The sequence below is a fragment of the Phocoena sinus genome, chromosome 9 (genome assembly GCF_008692025.1).
Source record: "Phocoena sinus isolate mPhoSin1 chromosome 9, mPhoSin1.pri, whole genome shotgun sequence".
Classification (NCBI taxonomy): Eukaryota; Metazoa; Chordata; class Mammalia; order Artiodactyla; family Phocoenidae; genus Phocoena; species Phocoena sinus.
The window spans coordinates 80,416,380-80,433,030 of NC_045771.1; the positions used below are offsets into that span (position 1 = coordinate 80,416,380).

At 37.2% G+C, this 16,651-nt stretch overlaps 1 protein-coding gene across 1 annotated transcript in view; it reads left to right on the forward strand.

Moving 5' to 3' along the window:
• Positions 1–16,651, forward strand: part of SEMA3E (semaphorin 3E) — a 260,800-nt gene that overhangs the window by 153,476 nt on the left and 90,673 nt on the right. The window contains exons 2-3 of the mRNA XM_032643034.1: positions 17–177; positions 14,224–14,283. Coding sequence (XP_032498925.1) covers positions 17–177; positions 14,224–14,283 — 221 coding nt within the window. The remainder of the gene's footprint in view (positions 1–16; positions 178–14,223; positions 14,284–16,651) is intronic.

The window sequence follows — 16,651 nt, forward strand, 5'->3', positions numbered from 1 at the left end:
TTGTTTTGCATTTCAGAGCTCTTGGATCTAAACAGAACGTCAGTCTTCCATAGCCCTTTTGGATTTCTTGATCTCCAGACAATGCTGCTGGATGAATATCAAGAGAGACTCTTCGTGGGAGGCAAGGATCTTGTGTACTCCCTCAGCTTAGAACACATCGGCAGTGACTATAGAGAGGTATGGAGACAGCAAACTTATTTCAGGAGAGAAAGAAAAGGAGTAAGGGAGTTAGCTTCTTATGTGGGTTTTACTTGGACTAGATTTTTCATTGTCTTGGCCATTTAACATTCTGAGTGATAATATTATTGAAATAAAATATTCATTAAAATTATTTTGAGAAAAAGTTATAAATGGTGGACAATGAACTTTTCTAGCACACTACAGGTCTCTGTGTCCCCAGAAGACTTCTGATTGGTGCATCCTGAAGAAATACGGATGTGTGAACTCAGTATAGCTAACTCATGTATTTCTGTTGGTAAGATCACTAATTCAGGTGGATGCTTTTTAAACCTGAAGGATTAAAGTATTAAAATAGGCGAGCACCCAACTTTTCTGAGAAAGATTAACTGTAAGAAGAAAAATGGTTCTTATAATCTATGCTTATAGAGTTGAATTGAGGTAATATGTTTCCAGAAATATTGATATACCAACCTTATATAAAACATGCAGAAATATTTATAGACCATAGGATATTTTTGGCATAAATGTATGTATTACATAATACATTTTCTTTATAATTTACTTATTTATTTTTATGTTTGTCAAAATGTACGATGTCCATATTTTTTAAAGGCATTTAAAAAAAAATGTATCATAAAAAGCAGCATACCTTCATCCCTGACAGTTCCTCATCTCAGGAGGAAATCATGTAAAACTCTCATTTCTTCTGGTTCTTACCTCCATATGTCTAAATAACATTTGTGTACTGTTCTTTCTTGGTATTGTTAATTTTAGATAATATCTGTTGACTTTCTGTAAAGGAAGATGAGGATTTTAGCTTTCTTTTCTTGCAGTACCGTAGCTAAAATATCTGCACTATTACACCAGCAACCCCTACTCATCTGCCTGGTCATCTTCCCAGTAGAGCTGTACCACAACTTTTAGCTCAGTAATAACTATTTACAGTATTATAATTGGGAAAATGGATCACACTTCTTCCCACCACCCCAGATGAAATATTTCCTCTTTGTTTCATTTGCTTAGATTCCTTTTACTCATTTTTCACCAAACTTTCTACCAGAGTATGGCTTTCCAAATCAGTTTTTGGTTTTTAAATGAGATGCGTCCTTCCTGATTCTCTTGTCAGCCCAGAGTTGAACTTCAGCATCATGCTGGAGCATCCCCTCAACCTCCCACTTGTGTGATATTCTTTCGTAGTTTAGTCTGACATTTTACTGAAACACACCTTCAATTAGCTTGCTGAAGAAAGATCCAAAGTAAACTTTTGAGGTTTTTTTAATGTTTAAAAATAATATTTTTCAGACTCCACACAGAATTGGTAGATGCATGTAAAATTCTAGAATGAAAATCATTTGCTCTAGAATTTTGAGGATAGTGTTCCATTGTTTTCAGACTTCGAGTATAGCTGCAGAGAAGTGCGATACCATTCTAATTTCAAAATTTTATTTATAAGCTGTTTCCTGCCACCCTATTCCCCTAATCCTGTCCTCATGCCCTTCTATGTTTTAACATTTTCTCAAATTTTCTTTAAGGTTTGATCTGTTTTTCATTCACTGTGTTCCTTCTGCAGGGGAAAGCCTTGGCCTTCAGTGCTGGAAAATGTTATTATTTCTTTGATGTTTTCCCCTTCTTTTCCATTTTCCTCCTGACTCTCTTTCTGGGACTCCTATAAGGCAGAGTTTTGTTCTCAATTGTCTGGCCTGCTGTTTATTATACAGACGTTGAACGATTTCTCCTGATTTCACCCACACCCACCCCTTTTCCCATTTTCAGAAGAGCCCTAGACTTCTAATTCCTGAGAATTTTTCAAGTTCTTTTTCATGAATCAGCTTGTTTATTGGCTCCCTTCACCTTGCGGGCATTTAGATTTTAGCTTTTCTCATGTGGAAAGCCAGTCAACACTTGTCCATATGTTGTAGAACTTCCAAAATGTTGCTAATATTTCTTTGGCAGCTCCACTCAAGTTCTGTTTGTCCTTTCTGCATTATGTCCTTTGGCTACTATTTTAGTTGCAGGATGAAGTGGAGACACATAATGTGTTTAACTCTTTCCTTTTTTTTTCTATCATCCTTAATTTTATTTTCTCTGCAGTTCTCAAAAGAGATGATTGCTCTCTCTCTCTCTCTCAATGTCTATCTAAAATATATATTATAAAATTGTATATGTATTTATATATATAAAACAAATATGCAATATTTGTATTATACACACATCATTTTTGGAGATTCTTAAATTGAAGTATTGTTGATTTCCAATGTTTCAGATGTACAGCAAAGTGATTCAGTTATGTATATATGTGTATACATATATTCTTTTTCAGATTCTTTTCCATTATAGGTTATTACAAGATACTGACTATAGTTCCCTCTGCTGTAGAGTAGGACTTTGTTGTTTATCAGCTTAATATATAGTAGTTTATATCTGCTAATCCCAAACTCCTAATTTATCTCTCCCCCCACTGCCTGTCCCCTCCGGTAACCATAAGTTTGTTTTCTATGTCTGTGAGTCTATTTCTGTTTTGTAAATAAGTTCATTTGTGTCATATTTTAGTTTCCACATATAAGCGATATCATATGCTATTTGTCTTTGTCTGACTTCACTTAGTATAATAATCTCTAGTTCCATCCATGTTGCTACAAATGACATTATTTCATGAGTAATATTCCATTGTATATATATACTACATCTTCCTTATCCATTCATCTGTCGATAGACATTTAGGTTGTTTCCATGTCTTGGCTATTGTAAATAGTGCTGATGTGAACATTGGGGGACATATATCTTTTCAAATTGGAGTTTTCGTCTTTTCCAGGTATACACACATAAATCTTTAAGACCATCAATGACTTCCTTTTTCCAGACAAATTCAATGGATTTTCCTCTCCCTTTTTTTGGATGGTCATTTTCCTCCCAACTGTGGTGTTCACCACGTGGCCCCCTTCTTTTTCTCTCGGGTAGATCATCTGCACACTCCAGTTCTTTGAAGGAATAGCTAAGCTAGGGGTGGTTAGAATGGGGGCCATGGAATAATCTCTGTTATGGGATGATTTCCTCCCCCAACCCCTAATTCATATGTTGAAGCCCTAACTCCCAGTCCTGAGACTGTGACTTTAAAGATGTGATTAAGTTAAAATGAGGCAATTAGGGTGGGCCTAATCCAGTCTGACTGGTGTTCTTATAAAAAGAGGAAATTTGGATACATTAAAGAGACATCAGGGATGTGTGCCCATAGAGGGAAGGCCATGTGAAGACACAGTGAGAAGGCAGCCCTCTGCAGGCCAAGGAGAGGCCTCAGAAGAAACCAGAGGTGCCAACACCTTGAACTTGGACTCCTAGCCTCCAGAACTATGAGAAAAGAAATTTCTGTTATTTAAGCCACCCAGTCTGTAACATCTTGTTATAGCGGCCATAGCAAACGAATAGAATCTCCATGTTAAAATCATAAGTATGTGAATATGGAAAGATCCTTCAAGGGATCCGACACCCAGAAGATTAAGAATCTTTGCATTAAGGAAGTAGTTCTTAAATTGCTGTCCTTGGATCTGGATCCTGTAACTCTCGTGGAGTGGGTCCCTGAAATCCACATTTACAACATGCTTTCTAGATGACTTTTTTTTTTTTTTTGCGGTACGCAGGCCTCTCACTGCTGTGGCCTCTCCCGTCGTGTGGAGCACAGGCTCCGGACGCGCAGGCCCAGCGGCCATGGCTCACGGGCCCAGCCGCTCTGCAGCACGTGGGATCTTCCCGGACCAGGGCACGAACCCGTGTCCCCTGCATCGGCAGGCGGACTCTCAACCACTGCGCCACCAGGGAAGCCCTCTAGATGACTTTTATATACACAAAATCTCGTTAACACTTTTCCTGAGCCCTCATTTCCTCTGTGGAACTAAGGCCAGGAGTTAGCAGCTTCCCACTTTAATGTGATCCTGCTTTAGAGCAGGGGAAATTGAATAACCTACTTATCCTTGATTGTTTTGGCCTAATTGTACCCTGAGGCCTTTCATGCTAGAAAGACTGCTTTAATGGAGGAAATGACCTGTGAAGACTGTATAAGGAGAAGAAACCTGGAGAGTGATGAGTATATATGAACTGCATCTTAGAGAGCTAAATAGAATAGTAGCTGGCTCTTGAAGCTTCAGGGTTCCATCCAGCAAGGATGTCAAGGAAAGTAGCTATACAAATTATTAAATTGAATAACTTTGCTGCATTCAAGGGTAAATCCTTGATTTGTGGGGCCTGAAGTATATACAGTTTGCTGGACCACTTCAGGAAATATAATTCAAACTTAAATTTCAAAATTGCTAATGCCCCTCCCAGGGCCACAGAAGGGCTGGGTACTCGTGAGGAATTCTGAGAGGTAAGCTACATTAACTCTGAGGTGACTTCACCCCACCTGCATTTGTTATCTTGTACTTTTCTTGCCTATTTCCACAGAATGATTAGCAATAAAACTCCACATAGACGTTCTGCATTTATTTTCAGTAACAGCAGTTAGACAAGGTCTACTTCATAGACAGTCTGTTTAAAAAAAGTAGACTTAAGAATGAGAGGGCTCCCCTGGTGGCGCAGTGGTTGAGAGTCCGCCTGCCGATGCAGGGGACACGGGTTCGTGCCCCGGTCCGGGAGGATCCCACATGCCGCGGAGTGGCTGGGCCCGTGATCCATGGCCGCTCAGCCTGTGCGTCCGGAGCCTGTGCTCCGCAACAAGAGAGGCCACGACAGTGAGAGGCCCGCGTACCGCAAAAAAAAAAAAAAAAAAAAAAAAGCTATCCATGTTTAAATTGGCTTTTTGGCTTTTTTTTTTTTTTGGCCGCACTGCATGGCATGCAGAACTTCCCCGATCAGGGATCATACCCATACCCCCTGCATTGGAAGCATGGAGTCTTAACTGCTGGACCACCAGGAAAGTAAAAAATCTTCCTCATTAAATTTCCTTTCAGTCACTACTTAATTTTACAATTATCATTTTGTATTGATGAAGAACTTCCAATCTAGATCATCTGAAAAGGAATGTACCTGTTCCTTCTCATATTCTCCATCCCCAATTTATTTATTCTTAGTGCAATATCAAGATGTGGCCAAAAGAGATAATGAAAGTTTATTATGTTATTATTAAATTCTCTAGTTAGCAGCTGTACACTCAGCAATATTAAATGTTTTTTGTTTTTGTTTTTTGCGGTACGCGGGCCTCTCACTGCTGTGGCCTCTCCCGTTGCGGAGCACAGGCTCCGGATGCGCAGGCTCAGCGGCCATGGCCCACGGGCCCAGCCGCTCCGCGGCATGTGGGATCTTCCCGGACCGGGGCACGAACCCGTGTCCCCTGCATCGGAAGACAGACTCTCAACCACTGCGCCACCAGGGAAGCCCTAAATGTTATTTTTACATGATGCATAGTTGTTTGAACTTCAGTCTGGTGAAATGTAATTTGAGTTAAATCTAAGGTGATTTAAATATATGCATGCAAAATTAAATGAGTTACGTTTTTTTAGCGTTAAACATGTAATTCATAAAAAACTATGTATGTTAAAAATATGATCAAGAAAGGGAAGCAAAGGAATAAATACAGAACATCCTGGTATATTGCTAGCATTTAAGGAGCATTTGAGAGTAAAATTTACACAATTATTGAGTAATTCAAGCAATTCTTAAAAAGAGGATTTAAAAAAACTTTTCCTGTGACTGTAAAATATTTCAATAATATATGATAATATTTCAAAATGGTGAATAATAATATTAATTAATAAACCAAAACTAGTAATGACTTAAAAATCCCTCTAGATATTACACAAAGTAAAGTTTTTTCATATAGCACCTAACAATTATTGAAAACATTTTTGTGCTGTTTTCCATATTCCATGAGAAAAATTTATTTCCTAATTCATCTTTATCAGGTTTATTTGTATTACCATAAAGAAGCATTAGCCGTGGTACCTTTATTTGTGTTTCTTTGTTGGTTGAAAGTTTGTCTTCACTCTTTCTGATCAACATTTCATTTCTAGAATGAGGTATAATGGATCAACAGCTGCATTTTTTTTTTGATATTTGACAGAAAGAGCCAACAAATTATTTTTTGTTTTATTTTAACTTATTTCCATTTGCAGATATTATAAGACCTTTTGAAAAGTAGCAGAATGTAATAGCAAAGAACACGTTTTATAGCCAGATTGCCTGAACTCCCGTATCTGGTCCAGCACTTAGGAGATGAGTGATCTTGGTCAGCTTATTCCATAACTCTATTTCTCAGTTTTCTCATCTGTAAAAGAGAGATAATCATAGTATTTATCTCACAGCTTTTATAAGACAGTTTATTGACTTATTAGTTGCCTAGGCCAGTGCCTGAAACATAGTAAGTATTATCCAGATATTTGCTATCATGGTTATTATCTAAACAAGACATAGAATTAGCACATGGTTCCTATGTGCCGCCATTTCTAACTGAGGTAGAAGAGTACTGCAGATTTTTAGAGACGATTCAACTAAGTTCTAGAAACAGTCATGGAGGTACGAAGTATGCAGAGATGAATAAAACAGTCCCTACCCTAAAATATTTCTAATGCAATGGAGAAGATACATACATACACATCTGTCACAGGTAGCAGTTTGAATAGAACTATAACAAAGGCCCAAGTAAAATGCTAAGAAAGTATACAGAAGCTGGGAGTTGAGGTTTCCTGGAGGAGATATAATTTAAAATTGGACTTTGAATCGTAGTTGGAATTTTGATTCACACAGATAGGTAGTGGGAACAGAGAGAGTACAGGGAAGAAGGTCAGACATTTTAGAGCACTTTGAAGGAATGACTTGGCTGAAGTAGATAGGTGAGGTGGGGGCATGAGGGTATCGACAGGGTAGAGTGAGAGTTAAGGATGGAAACGGGGTTTAGACCAGATCCTGAAGAATACTGACGGCTGTGCTGTTGAAACTTAATCTTCTAGGCAATGCAGGAGCCAGTGGGAGAGTCTGAATACGTGTAAAACACAATCAGAATGGTAGTTCAGCGTGATTGCATTAGCAGCAGCATGTTGGGTGAATGGAAGGAAGAGGAGAATAGGGCCATGAGGCCAGTAAGTAGCAGTTAGAACTTAAAACCAGGTTCACTTGTCTTAGAAGCCTAAGGTCTTTCCACCACGTCACGGCGTTGAGAACCAGGCTGCTGCTCTGGTGTGAACTCCGTGTTTCCCGAGGTGGTCTTCCATGTACTGTTAGTTCTGCCTTTTGTCACGAGGTGTTTCTTTCCTCTTGCTTCTTATTCCCTTTGCATGACTAACGTTTACCTTCGTAATGGTTAAGAGACTAGTGGAACAGTTAGTGGTTGGTGACAGTAGTGGAGGAAAACCACTGACAAGTGCGAGAAGGAACTGTCTCCCCCTTGTTAACTTAGCGGCAGAGTTGAGTGCCCCACGAGGCTCCGGTATTTCAACCACAGGTGAGGGACTAGCTTGTCCGTCTCCTATCGACATAGCCCCTTGCAATCTGTGCACATTTGAGAAGTACTGAGATTCCTGAAAAACAAATCAGAATTATTCTCAGGGAGGTAGCAATAGTAGTTTGAGGTATAAAATCTTCTTTTCTTGTTTCATTTCATGAAGAAATCAAAAGTGGAAATGTTTGTTTATTTAAGCTGTATTTTATAGGACGTCATAAAACATTCCATATTTAGTAATAAATATTCACTTTAACAAATTTTCACCCCTGGCTTTCTCCAAGTTTCTAAGTTTCAGCTTTATTTTTCTAAAATTACTCTCACCACTATTATTTTAAGCTAAAGTTACACTACTTAATTTGGATATCTCTAAATATAACTCAGTCACTTCTGTTTGTAAAAATATTTATACTTTTCTCATTTACTCAACTTTACTGAATCCAAGGTGAAAAATAATGCTTGAATTTTAGAATTTAATTTTTTTAAGTGAGAGAAAGGCATTTAAATCTAATTTGCATATAAAATGGCAAATGGTATTTCACATTAATGATGGCAATTTAGTAAATTTCATCCATTAAAAAGGGCACACACAAGGCCAGAAATGTTTGTGTCATAATAATAGTGTTCTAATTCAAAAGCTTTGGATTATAAACATTTCAAGAACAAATCTTGTCTATAGTCCAAAAGATTATAATTCTGGTATACAAATTACTTGAATAATGACAGCCATTGTAATTAAGTATAAAAGCATAAGCAGTAAGGATAACGTGTCAGGTTAAAACTACCATTTATAAACCATTAGGCCTCTTTTAATGTGTTATACTCAATCTATTTTCTTGATTTTAATGACATTTATAGGACCTTTCATTAAAATATACATTGACAGACACGGGCACTATATATAGATATAAAATATATAAAGAAAGACTAAAATATAAACAAACATTTTTCATTAGAATAATAGAATTAGGAAGAGAATATTAGATGAAGTTATAATAGTGTCTTAATCACTTAAATGTATTCCAAGGAAGAGAGACTTATATTACCTGGATCATTTTATTTAATTTTTTTCAATAAAAAAGGAAATAATGTTTTTTAGACAGTTAAATTATTGCTTCTTTGTTCATTTGTTTTTGCTCTCCAAAATCTCTGAGTGTCCTAACATCTTGTAACAATAGAATTGTTAAATCCTTAATCCTGGTGTAATTAGGAGACTCAGTAGGGAGTCCGGGTAAGAATTACTTTGTAATTTAATTTTTATTTTATTTTATTTTTCTCCTTTGAGATATGCAGGAATAGTAAATGGCCTGTTAAAGTGCATTGGAACAATTAAATTATATTGTAGGAGTGTTGTGATGAAATGATGTGTATTTAACCTTCTGCTTTTTGTACCTTTCTCAGTGCAGAGAATTTGGAAATGTCATTACAACCCTGTTGCTTAACTGCCTTTAAAAATGTTTTATGCAGAACAAATAGCTTAATTTTATGGGTTTTTGTTGATGCTATACTCTGGAGCAGAACCAAAAGGCATCCTTACTGCCAGAACAAATGAGGAAAATCATTTCCCTTACTGTCTTGGCAGAACATTTGTACATGATGGCTTTAAAATAACTTTTGATTTCCAGTGAGATCATTCTCTTATCTTTTCTCACCTGAGTGGACCTTTGAATGCAGTCCTGAGCCTGTTAAATTTTGTTAAAAAAAAAAAAAGAAAGAAAGAAACCAAAGCAAACTAATGTATAAACAACAACAAAAGCAAAACTTGAGTAAATATATAATGACATTGTTCATTTGGAGAGTTCCCCTGTGTTGCACTTTAGTGGTGAGTGTTCATAATTTAATCTTCCACCTCTCTCCCTTCCATGGACCCAGAGTGATCTGGTTAACACCCTTTTCTCTACCCTCAGAAATCCTGCCAGTCTCTCAAACTTGCTAAATCCTGCAGGATTTCCTCCCTGATTAGACTGGAAAGTTACTCGTCTCATTTATTTGACACTGCTTGCAGCACTTTCATGTCAGTGAATCTATATCTCACACTTTATTGTAGGATCGTTTACTGAATTGACTTTTTGAAGAATGTGATAAAGAAATGTTGACTGATAAAAGTCTGCCAATAGACAATGAATGAGCAGGGATTACATTTAAGGCCTTATGCCAGGTAGGCATTTTAGGGCTGGGGCAATAAGTCACTGCCTTGCCCTCTGTAACTTATAGCCCTAATAAGAGAGCTGAAGTTAAGTACACATATCATTATAGTCATAGATAGAAAAAGTAAGAAAAGCAATATAGAGGATCAAAGGAGGGAGACATACTATCTGTAGAAAAAGTTAATCAGGAAACGTCTTCTAAGACGTGCCTGAAATAATGATTTCATTATTCCTAGAGCAACTGCCACTATTAGGTTTGCTGCTAGAAACAACACATGTTCTGGCAATCCTAGAAAAGCCATGTATTGTCTTCGCCACCACGTAATATATGATCTTTTGTTTGTGTCAAGAACTGTGAAGGGTCTGAAATTTTACCTTGCTTTTAAGACAACAAGTTAGCCTGTCATAGTTTCATTGATGCTGGCAGAAGACAACGCCTGGGCTAGAGACAGAGGACTCTGTCACTCACAGGACAGCAGGTAGCACGAGCCTCGTGTTTCCATCTTGTCTTTTCCTCCTCAAGTCCCATAGGGGATGGGCAAAGCAGCCTAAGTAGACGCTGTACACACAGTGGTTTTGTGTCATACCCGCTTTACCAACCTCCAGCTCAGAAAACTCCCAGTCTTACAAGGGATTTGCTAGCAAAGCTGTCCAACCTTTGCCCAGAGGGAGACATTATCTTTATTATCCTGGTCAGGAAACAAATCTTCTATTTGCCCTGAAGGGAGATTCTATCTCTGTCTTCCAAGGCTCTTTGAAAAGATAATGTGGAACAAAAGCTGTCAATAAAGTATAAGACTCCTGTAGAGAATTGCCCCCCAGACAATATGTTCAAATAGTCCCCGAAATAATCCTTATGAAGCAATGATTGAGGAGAATGAGGTAATCAGTTGAGGTTGTTGTATTGTCTGGATACTATTTCAACATTGAAAAGCTGAACTTTGGTATATTTTTCCAAGGAATCAGTTATCTAATACTTTGAAATTGTAGAACTACAGTTTAAAGAAGTCACCGTTTTACATAATGATGAAAAATGAATTTAAAAAGATGCTAATATTCTAAGAAGAAAAGTGCTGCATCTCATAAATTAAAGGTGTTAAGAATATAAAAGCATTATTCTGCTCTGCTGGTGAGGTATTCTCTGATTTATTCATGTCGGTAAGCAAATTAGTCATGAAAATCTTTCCAATGATGGATGATCCTAAAATGAATTTGTATTTTGAATTTGTATTTACACACACATACACATTCTAGCATGTCCTTTTGAATAATTTATGCATCCACAGTAAAATTATAATTCCAAAACCAAATTGAATCTCAAATTAGAATAAGTGTTAGAAATCATCTGAGAAAACGTACCGCTCAGTGCCTGAAATTTTTCCGAAATAAAGGATCAGTGAAGTTTATAAATTCTACAACTTCACTTCCAGAATCCTATTGTCAAGTGGTGTTGGTAACCTCCCTCAGGCTGATGTTAAGCCTGCAGTCGAACCTGACATTGTCTTATTTACGTGATGTCTTTCCTGAATCATATATGATCCGCTGATAGATCTACTGCTATAATGAAGAACATTGATTCTAGGGTATTCTATGTGTGCTTTGGACTTTTTAGTTGGTTTTCTTTTATATCCCTACTTTTTTCCTTTTGTCTTTTTTCTATGTTGCAACGTAACAAAAAGCGCTTGTGTTTTTATTTAAAAGTTTATGTACTGCACTACGAAAGCAAAGGAACACGTGAATGCTGAATATTGTTAGTAAGAAACTTTAGGGGGCTCATTACACTAATAATAACATCAAAGTAATGTCATACACCTACAGTTCAAACCCTGCTTATTCCTATGATAATAAATTTAGTCATAAAAGGATCATCGTAATCAAATGCTCTTGTCACCACTTTTATAAATCCCCAATATTTTTCATGTGTCAGGGCCTGGATTTGACTACGTAACGTGTGAGTTAAGTGACAAACCTCTTCCCCATCTAGCATATACATACCTAACCTGATATTGCATGGGACACAGCTTTTTTAAAAATCTTAAATTTTGACCATATTTGGGATTCAAACATGTATATCAGATTTCAAAAACTAAAATGCCTACAGGGGCCACTCAGGTAAAAGAAAAGTCTGAAGAGAATCAGAGAGTGCCTGTCCCAATGAAAGAAGACTTCAGACACGACTCCAGAAGAGTGGTGCCACATAGGAAGGCATGCCTGTTGCTTGCCTTTTAGATTTTTCTAGAGACATTGTACACCAGGGCATGTAGATCCAAGGCACAGGCCTTTGGAGGCTATGAACAAAAAACTATAGGGGGTTCTGGTGAAAGTCAGCATCGCTCAAAATAGAATTCATCATCGCTGACCAGCAGAGCCCATGAAGATGATACATTAGCATGAGAAGGTGATCCCATGGAATTCAGAAAGAGACGCAAGAAAGGGAGCCGATTGAGCTTTTTCAGTCAGGGGAGGGGGAGTGATTGATCCAGCAGGTGAGGGGATAAGCTATTAACCGGGAGGCTTTTAGATCTTGAGGCACAGGAAACATTTGAGAACTTACCAGTTGCTACAATTACTTAAGGGAATTGTATACCTTGGTTCCCACCCATAGATCTGCACTGTAGAGTTGGACAGAGAAATAAGCATTTTTTTAAAAAGAAGCTCCCAAATAATACTTAGGTAAAGTTCTGGTAAGGATTAAATTAAATGTTGAATCTGAAGTGCTCAGTACAAAAGTTAGAAAGCTGACAATGCCAAGTGTCAGTGAGGATTGCTGGTAGAGTATAAACATGTCACCATCCTGGAGAGCAGCCTGACACTACAGTAAAACATTAAATGTATGCTTCGCTAAGACCCAGTAATTCTGCTCCTGGCTATACATACCAGTGGTATTCTTATACAGATCCCAGAGGGACATGTACAAAGATGTGCTGCTGCTTTTGGGGGGGGGGGGGAAGGGAGTGGTTCTTGTCAGTAAAGTACTTTATTAAAACAGACTATTGTGGTAAGAAGCCTTTTCCCAAAGTAGCTTATACACCATCACTTGTGGTGTAGTCACTGCAACTGAAATGAGCTGTTCATGGAGATCATAAACATTAAAATTATTCCTCTAGGTTTTATTGGGAGAAGATGTGCCGATGTTTGCCGTGGTGGAGATGTGGAGACAATTTGGGTGTCCTCATTGGGAGAGTAGAAGAGGGAATATGGGGGATCCATACCCCAAATATTACAAAGCAGTTAGAAACAACAGACTGTATGTGTACATAGGGCTTTGTATAGGGGTCTTCAAAACCCAGTTCTTAGTATAAAAGATGGGAAAGACTTTACATAAATTAAAATATACCATTTACATAAATTAAAAAATGCACAAAAAGCAATATACACTTTATAAGAACATATGCAAACAACAAAAAAAACTGTTAGTCTTCCCAGGAACAATTTACAGTGATTGCCTCCTGGAGGGATGCAGGGAGAACATGGAGGGGGGGAAGGGAAGGAAATAAATAGATAATTAAAATAAGAGAGGGACCTTTTAAGACCAATGATAATAATGAGCCCTCAGTTGCATAGTATAACAAACTCAAACCTCTGCACATGAGTTTATAAAGTAGAAGAAAGAAAAACTAAAAGTGCTTGCCACGCTGTCTGGCACATGGTGTGATTAATCTATCATTTAAGCAAAAAGAGGAACAGAAACAGTCTGAGAAAAGAAAAGGATAGAGAAAACCATTTCTTGCATTCCAAAAAAAAAAGTACTTAATGATTTCTGCCTGTGGTCCCAGCAAAGTGCTAGGCACTATTTGAGATGAAAAAGAGGTATTTGATATATTCTCTCTTCAATGAAGAAACCAACAAATTTGAAATACAACGAAAATTTCCTGAAATCCAGTGGGAAACTGGTAGAGTTAAATAATGTTTTAAAAATAATCAAAGATGTTTGTGGTGTATTATGAAGTGTTACATTATAAACAAAGGATGAATTATAAATTCATTCATTATAAATCCTTTCATTCTCTTGTGCACAAATGCTATTGAGAGTCCACCACACCAGGTTCAGTGCCAAGTGGTAAAAATGCAAAGGGAACTTAAGGAGGTTCCTGGCCTTTGGCGGGCAGACAAGTTCAGGAGAGAGATTGGACAGCAGAGGTCACAGCAGGTTAAATGCAGAGCAGTGCTGGTTGAAGTATGGGTGGCCTCTAAAGGCCTGAGACTTGAGATGAACCTTCAGAAAGATTAAAAAAAATAATAGTAGTAATAAAGTTTAGCATAAAATAAAAGCTAAAAGATAAGTGTCTTAAGTTGGCAAATAATGCCATAAAGAAGATAAAGTCTTGCTTGATCTTCTCAAAGAAGGAAGTAGAACCAACAGAAATAGAACAAAATAAAATGTATTGAATTGCAGAAGAAAAATGAAATGGTTTTTCCGTGCGGTTTATTTTTATATGCAGTTGCATAACAGTCCATTATCTTTTATTCCAGATACACTGGCCAAGTACAGCAGTAAAAACAGAAGAATGCATAATGAAAGGAAAAGATGCCGTGAGTATTATTCATTGTAAATTAAACAAATCATCAATTTATAGTCATGGTCAGTGACGAAGGACTGAATCTCTAACCTTTTATTTGCTCCTAAAACGCATATATGCAATTCATTTCAAGAATAAATATCTATCTCTCTATATATCTATATATCTATATATTGATATATACATATATATATCAATATATATGCACACACATACATGTATATATACACATGTATACACATGCACATATGATATAGACATGTACATTTTCTATATATATAATTACTTAAAAATTAATTTCAGTGTAGAGGTAGAGTAGGGCACCAAGGTACCATCTAGATCTTGGTTTTATTTTGTCTTATAATATTTTAGTCAACTCAGATTTATAAATTCCTTCTAGTTAGGCTTATCTCCTGTGTACTGGGGACAAAAATAATTTCAGGTAATTTCTTAATTTGAGGGAAAGCTAAGCACCGTCTTTGTGAGATTTCATCTCACCCTGATTAGCAAATTAGAAACAAATGAAGAAACTAAAGGAGAAAAAACCAAAAACTTGAAAGAAGATGGCAAAGGCAGTAAACATGCTTTATATATTCCACATGTTTTGAGGATGTCTCCTACTGAATCAATATTCCATCTCTCCATAACTTCCCTGCAGCGTGTGAAAGGGAAGAGGTGGTCCAGCAGCAGCGGCCCTGCCATAGTTGCTAACACACGAGTACACGGGTGAAAGGACTTTTCAAGTGCTAGGAGTAGCTGGCTGACGACACATTTCACAGCTTTGGAGGAAGGCACGCACAGCTCCTTTTGAAAGTTAACTCATCCTTTTTTTCAGTAAGAAAAAGATACCGTGTAGAAATCTAACACACATTGTACCAACTCCTGATTCTTGCAGCAACTGGGTAACAGCGAAGGGATGAGTCAAGACATTCTTGCTGCCTTAGTCTACAGCGTGATGCTGAGTAATTGAACACATTCACAGGCTGTGTCAATCTAAGCCCACCTGAGCCAAAATGTGGTCTAATCGGCTTACTCAAGATGTGACAGTTTCAAGCGATGAGAAGCAGGTGCTTATAGCAATATGAAAATAGGATATTAGATTTTCCCAACTATACGGGTCATATACAGACTAGGATGCTGCATGAAGGGGAAATTAAAGGAATAAGTCTATCGGTGTGCCCCAGGTAATCGGTTCAGTAGTGTGTTACTTGCTCTTACCAAGGGAATGCTATATTCTGAATCACTTACGATGAGGTAGTTCTGCTGGCTTGTTCATCCTAATACTGTTGTATGAAAGAATTTAAAAGTCAGAATCTGACCTTATAAAACATAATATGTACTGACTATTGCGTGTACTAATGTCAGAGTGATATTTAGCAATAAAAGGGTTTAGTATTTCTCTCATAATTTCAATGAACTAGCAGTACCTGCTTTGCCAACAAGGTATTTGCTAAAATTAATTTAGTCAAGTTTTGTCTGAAGTCATTTTAAACTTTTTTTCGCTCAGCATACTCAACTAATGACTGATCTATTAAAAGTTTGTTACACATGGAGTGTGTATCAGGTACGGGGTTTGATTAACTACAGAATACAAAGATGTGTAAAATCAAGATTCTCTCCTTGATAAGATTACAGTTGAATCCCATTATGGGCAAGCTAGAGCTCTGGGGCCGAATGTGACCTGCCATAAATGAAGTTTTGTTGGAACACTTCCATATACATTCATTTTTCTGTTGTCAACGGCTGCTTTTATGCTATAGCTGCAGAAGTAAATAGTTGCAGCAGAGACCAGATGGCCCATCAAACTAATTATATTTACCCTCTGGTCCTTTATAGAAAAAGTTTGCTGATCTCAGGACTGTAATCTTATAGTAATAGGTATGAAATGTTATTTTTATCAGTTAGCTTTCTATCTGTTTACTTGAAAATTCTCTATGAAAGTACTTTATATGAATTTATGAGTTTGAAGATATGACTTATTTGCCCAAACCTCAAAACTCTGCAGTGCCCTAAGGTCTGCATATGTTCTCTTAAGGGTAATGAAGCTTTTTCTAGTTATTTGTTTTCTGACTTTATGCTGATTCATTGTTTATATGAAATTTAAAAAAATAGCAGGTTTGGGAAGAATTTAATTATTTAGTGAAACATATTGCCATGTAAATGTACCTGGATAAATTTCTGAACAGTGCTTTTTTAAAATTCCTCATGTACTAGAATACATGAAAATGATACACTCGCATTATTAAATGTAATTCATACATCGCTGTATTGGTCACCTCTGTCTCTTCTTCCACTGGTCCTTGTCTTCTTTTCATCTGCCCCCTTTGCCTTCTCTAACCAAGCGTGGGTTATACATGAGATTTCTAGGGCTCGGAAAAGCA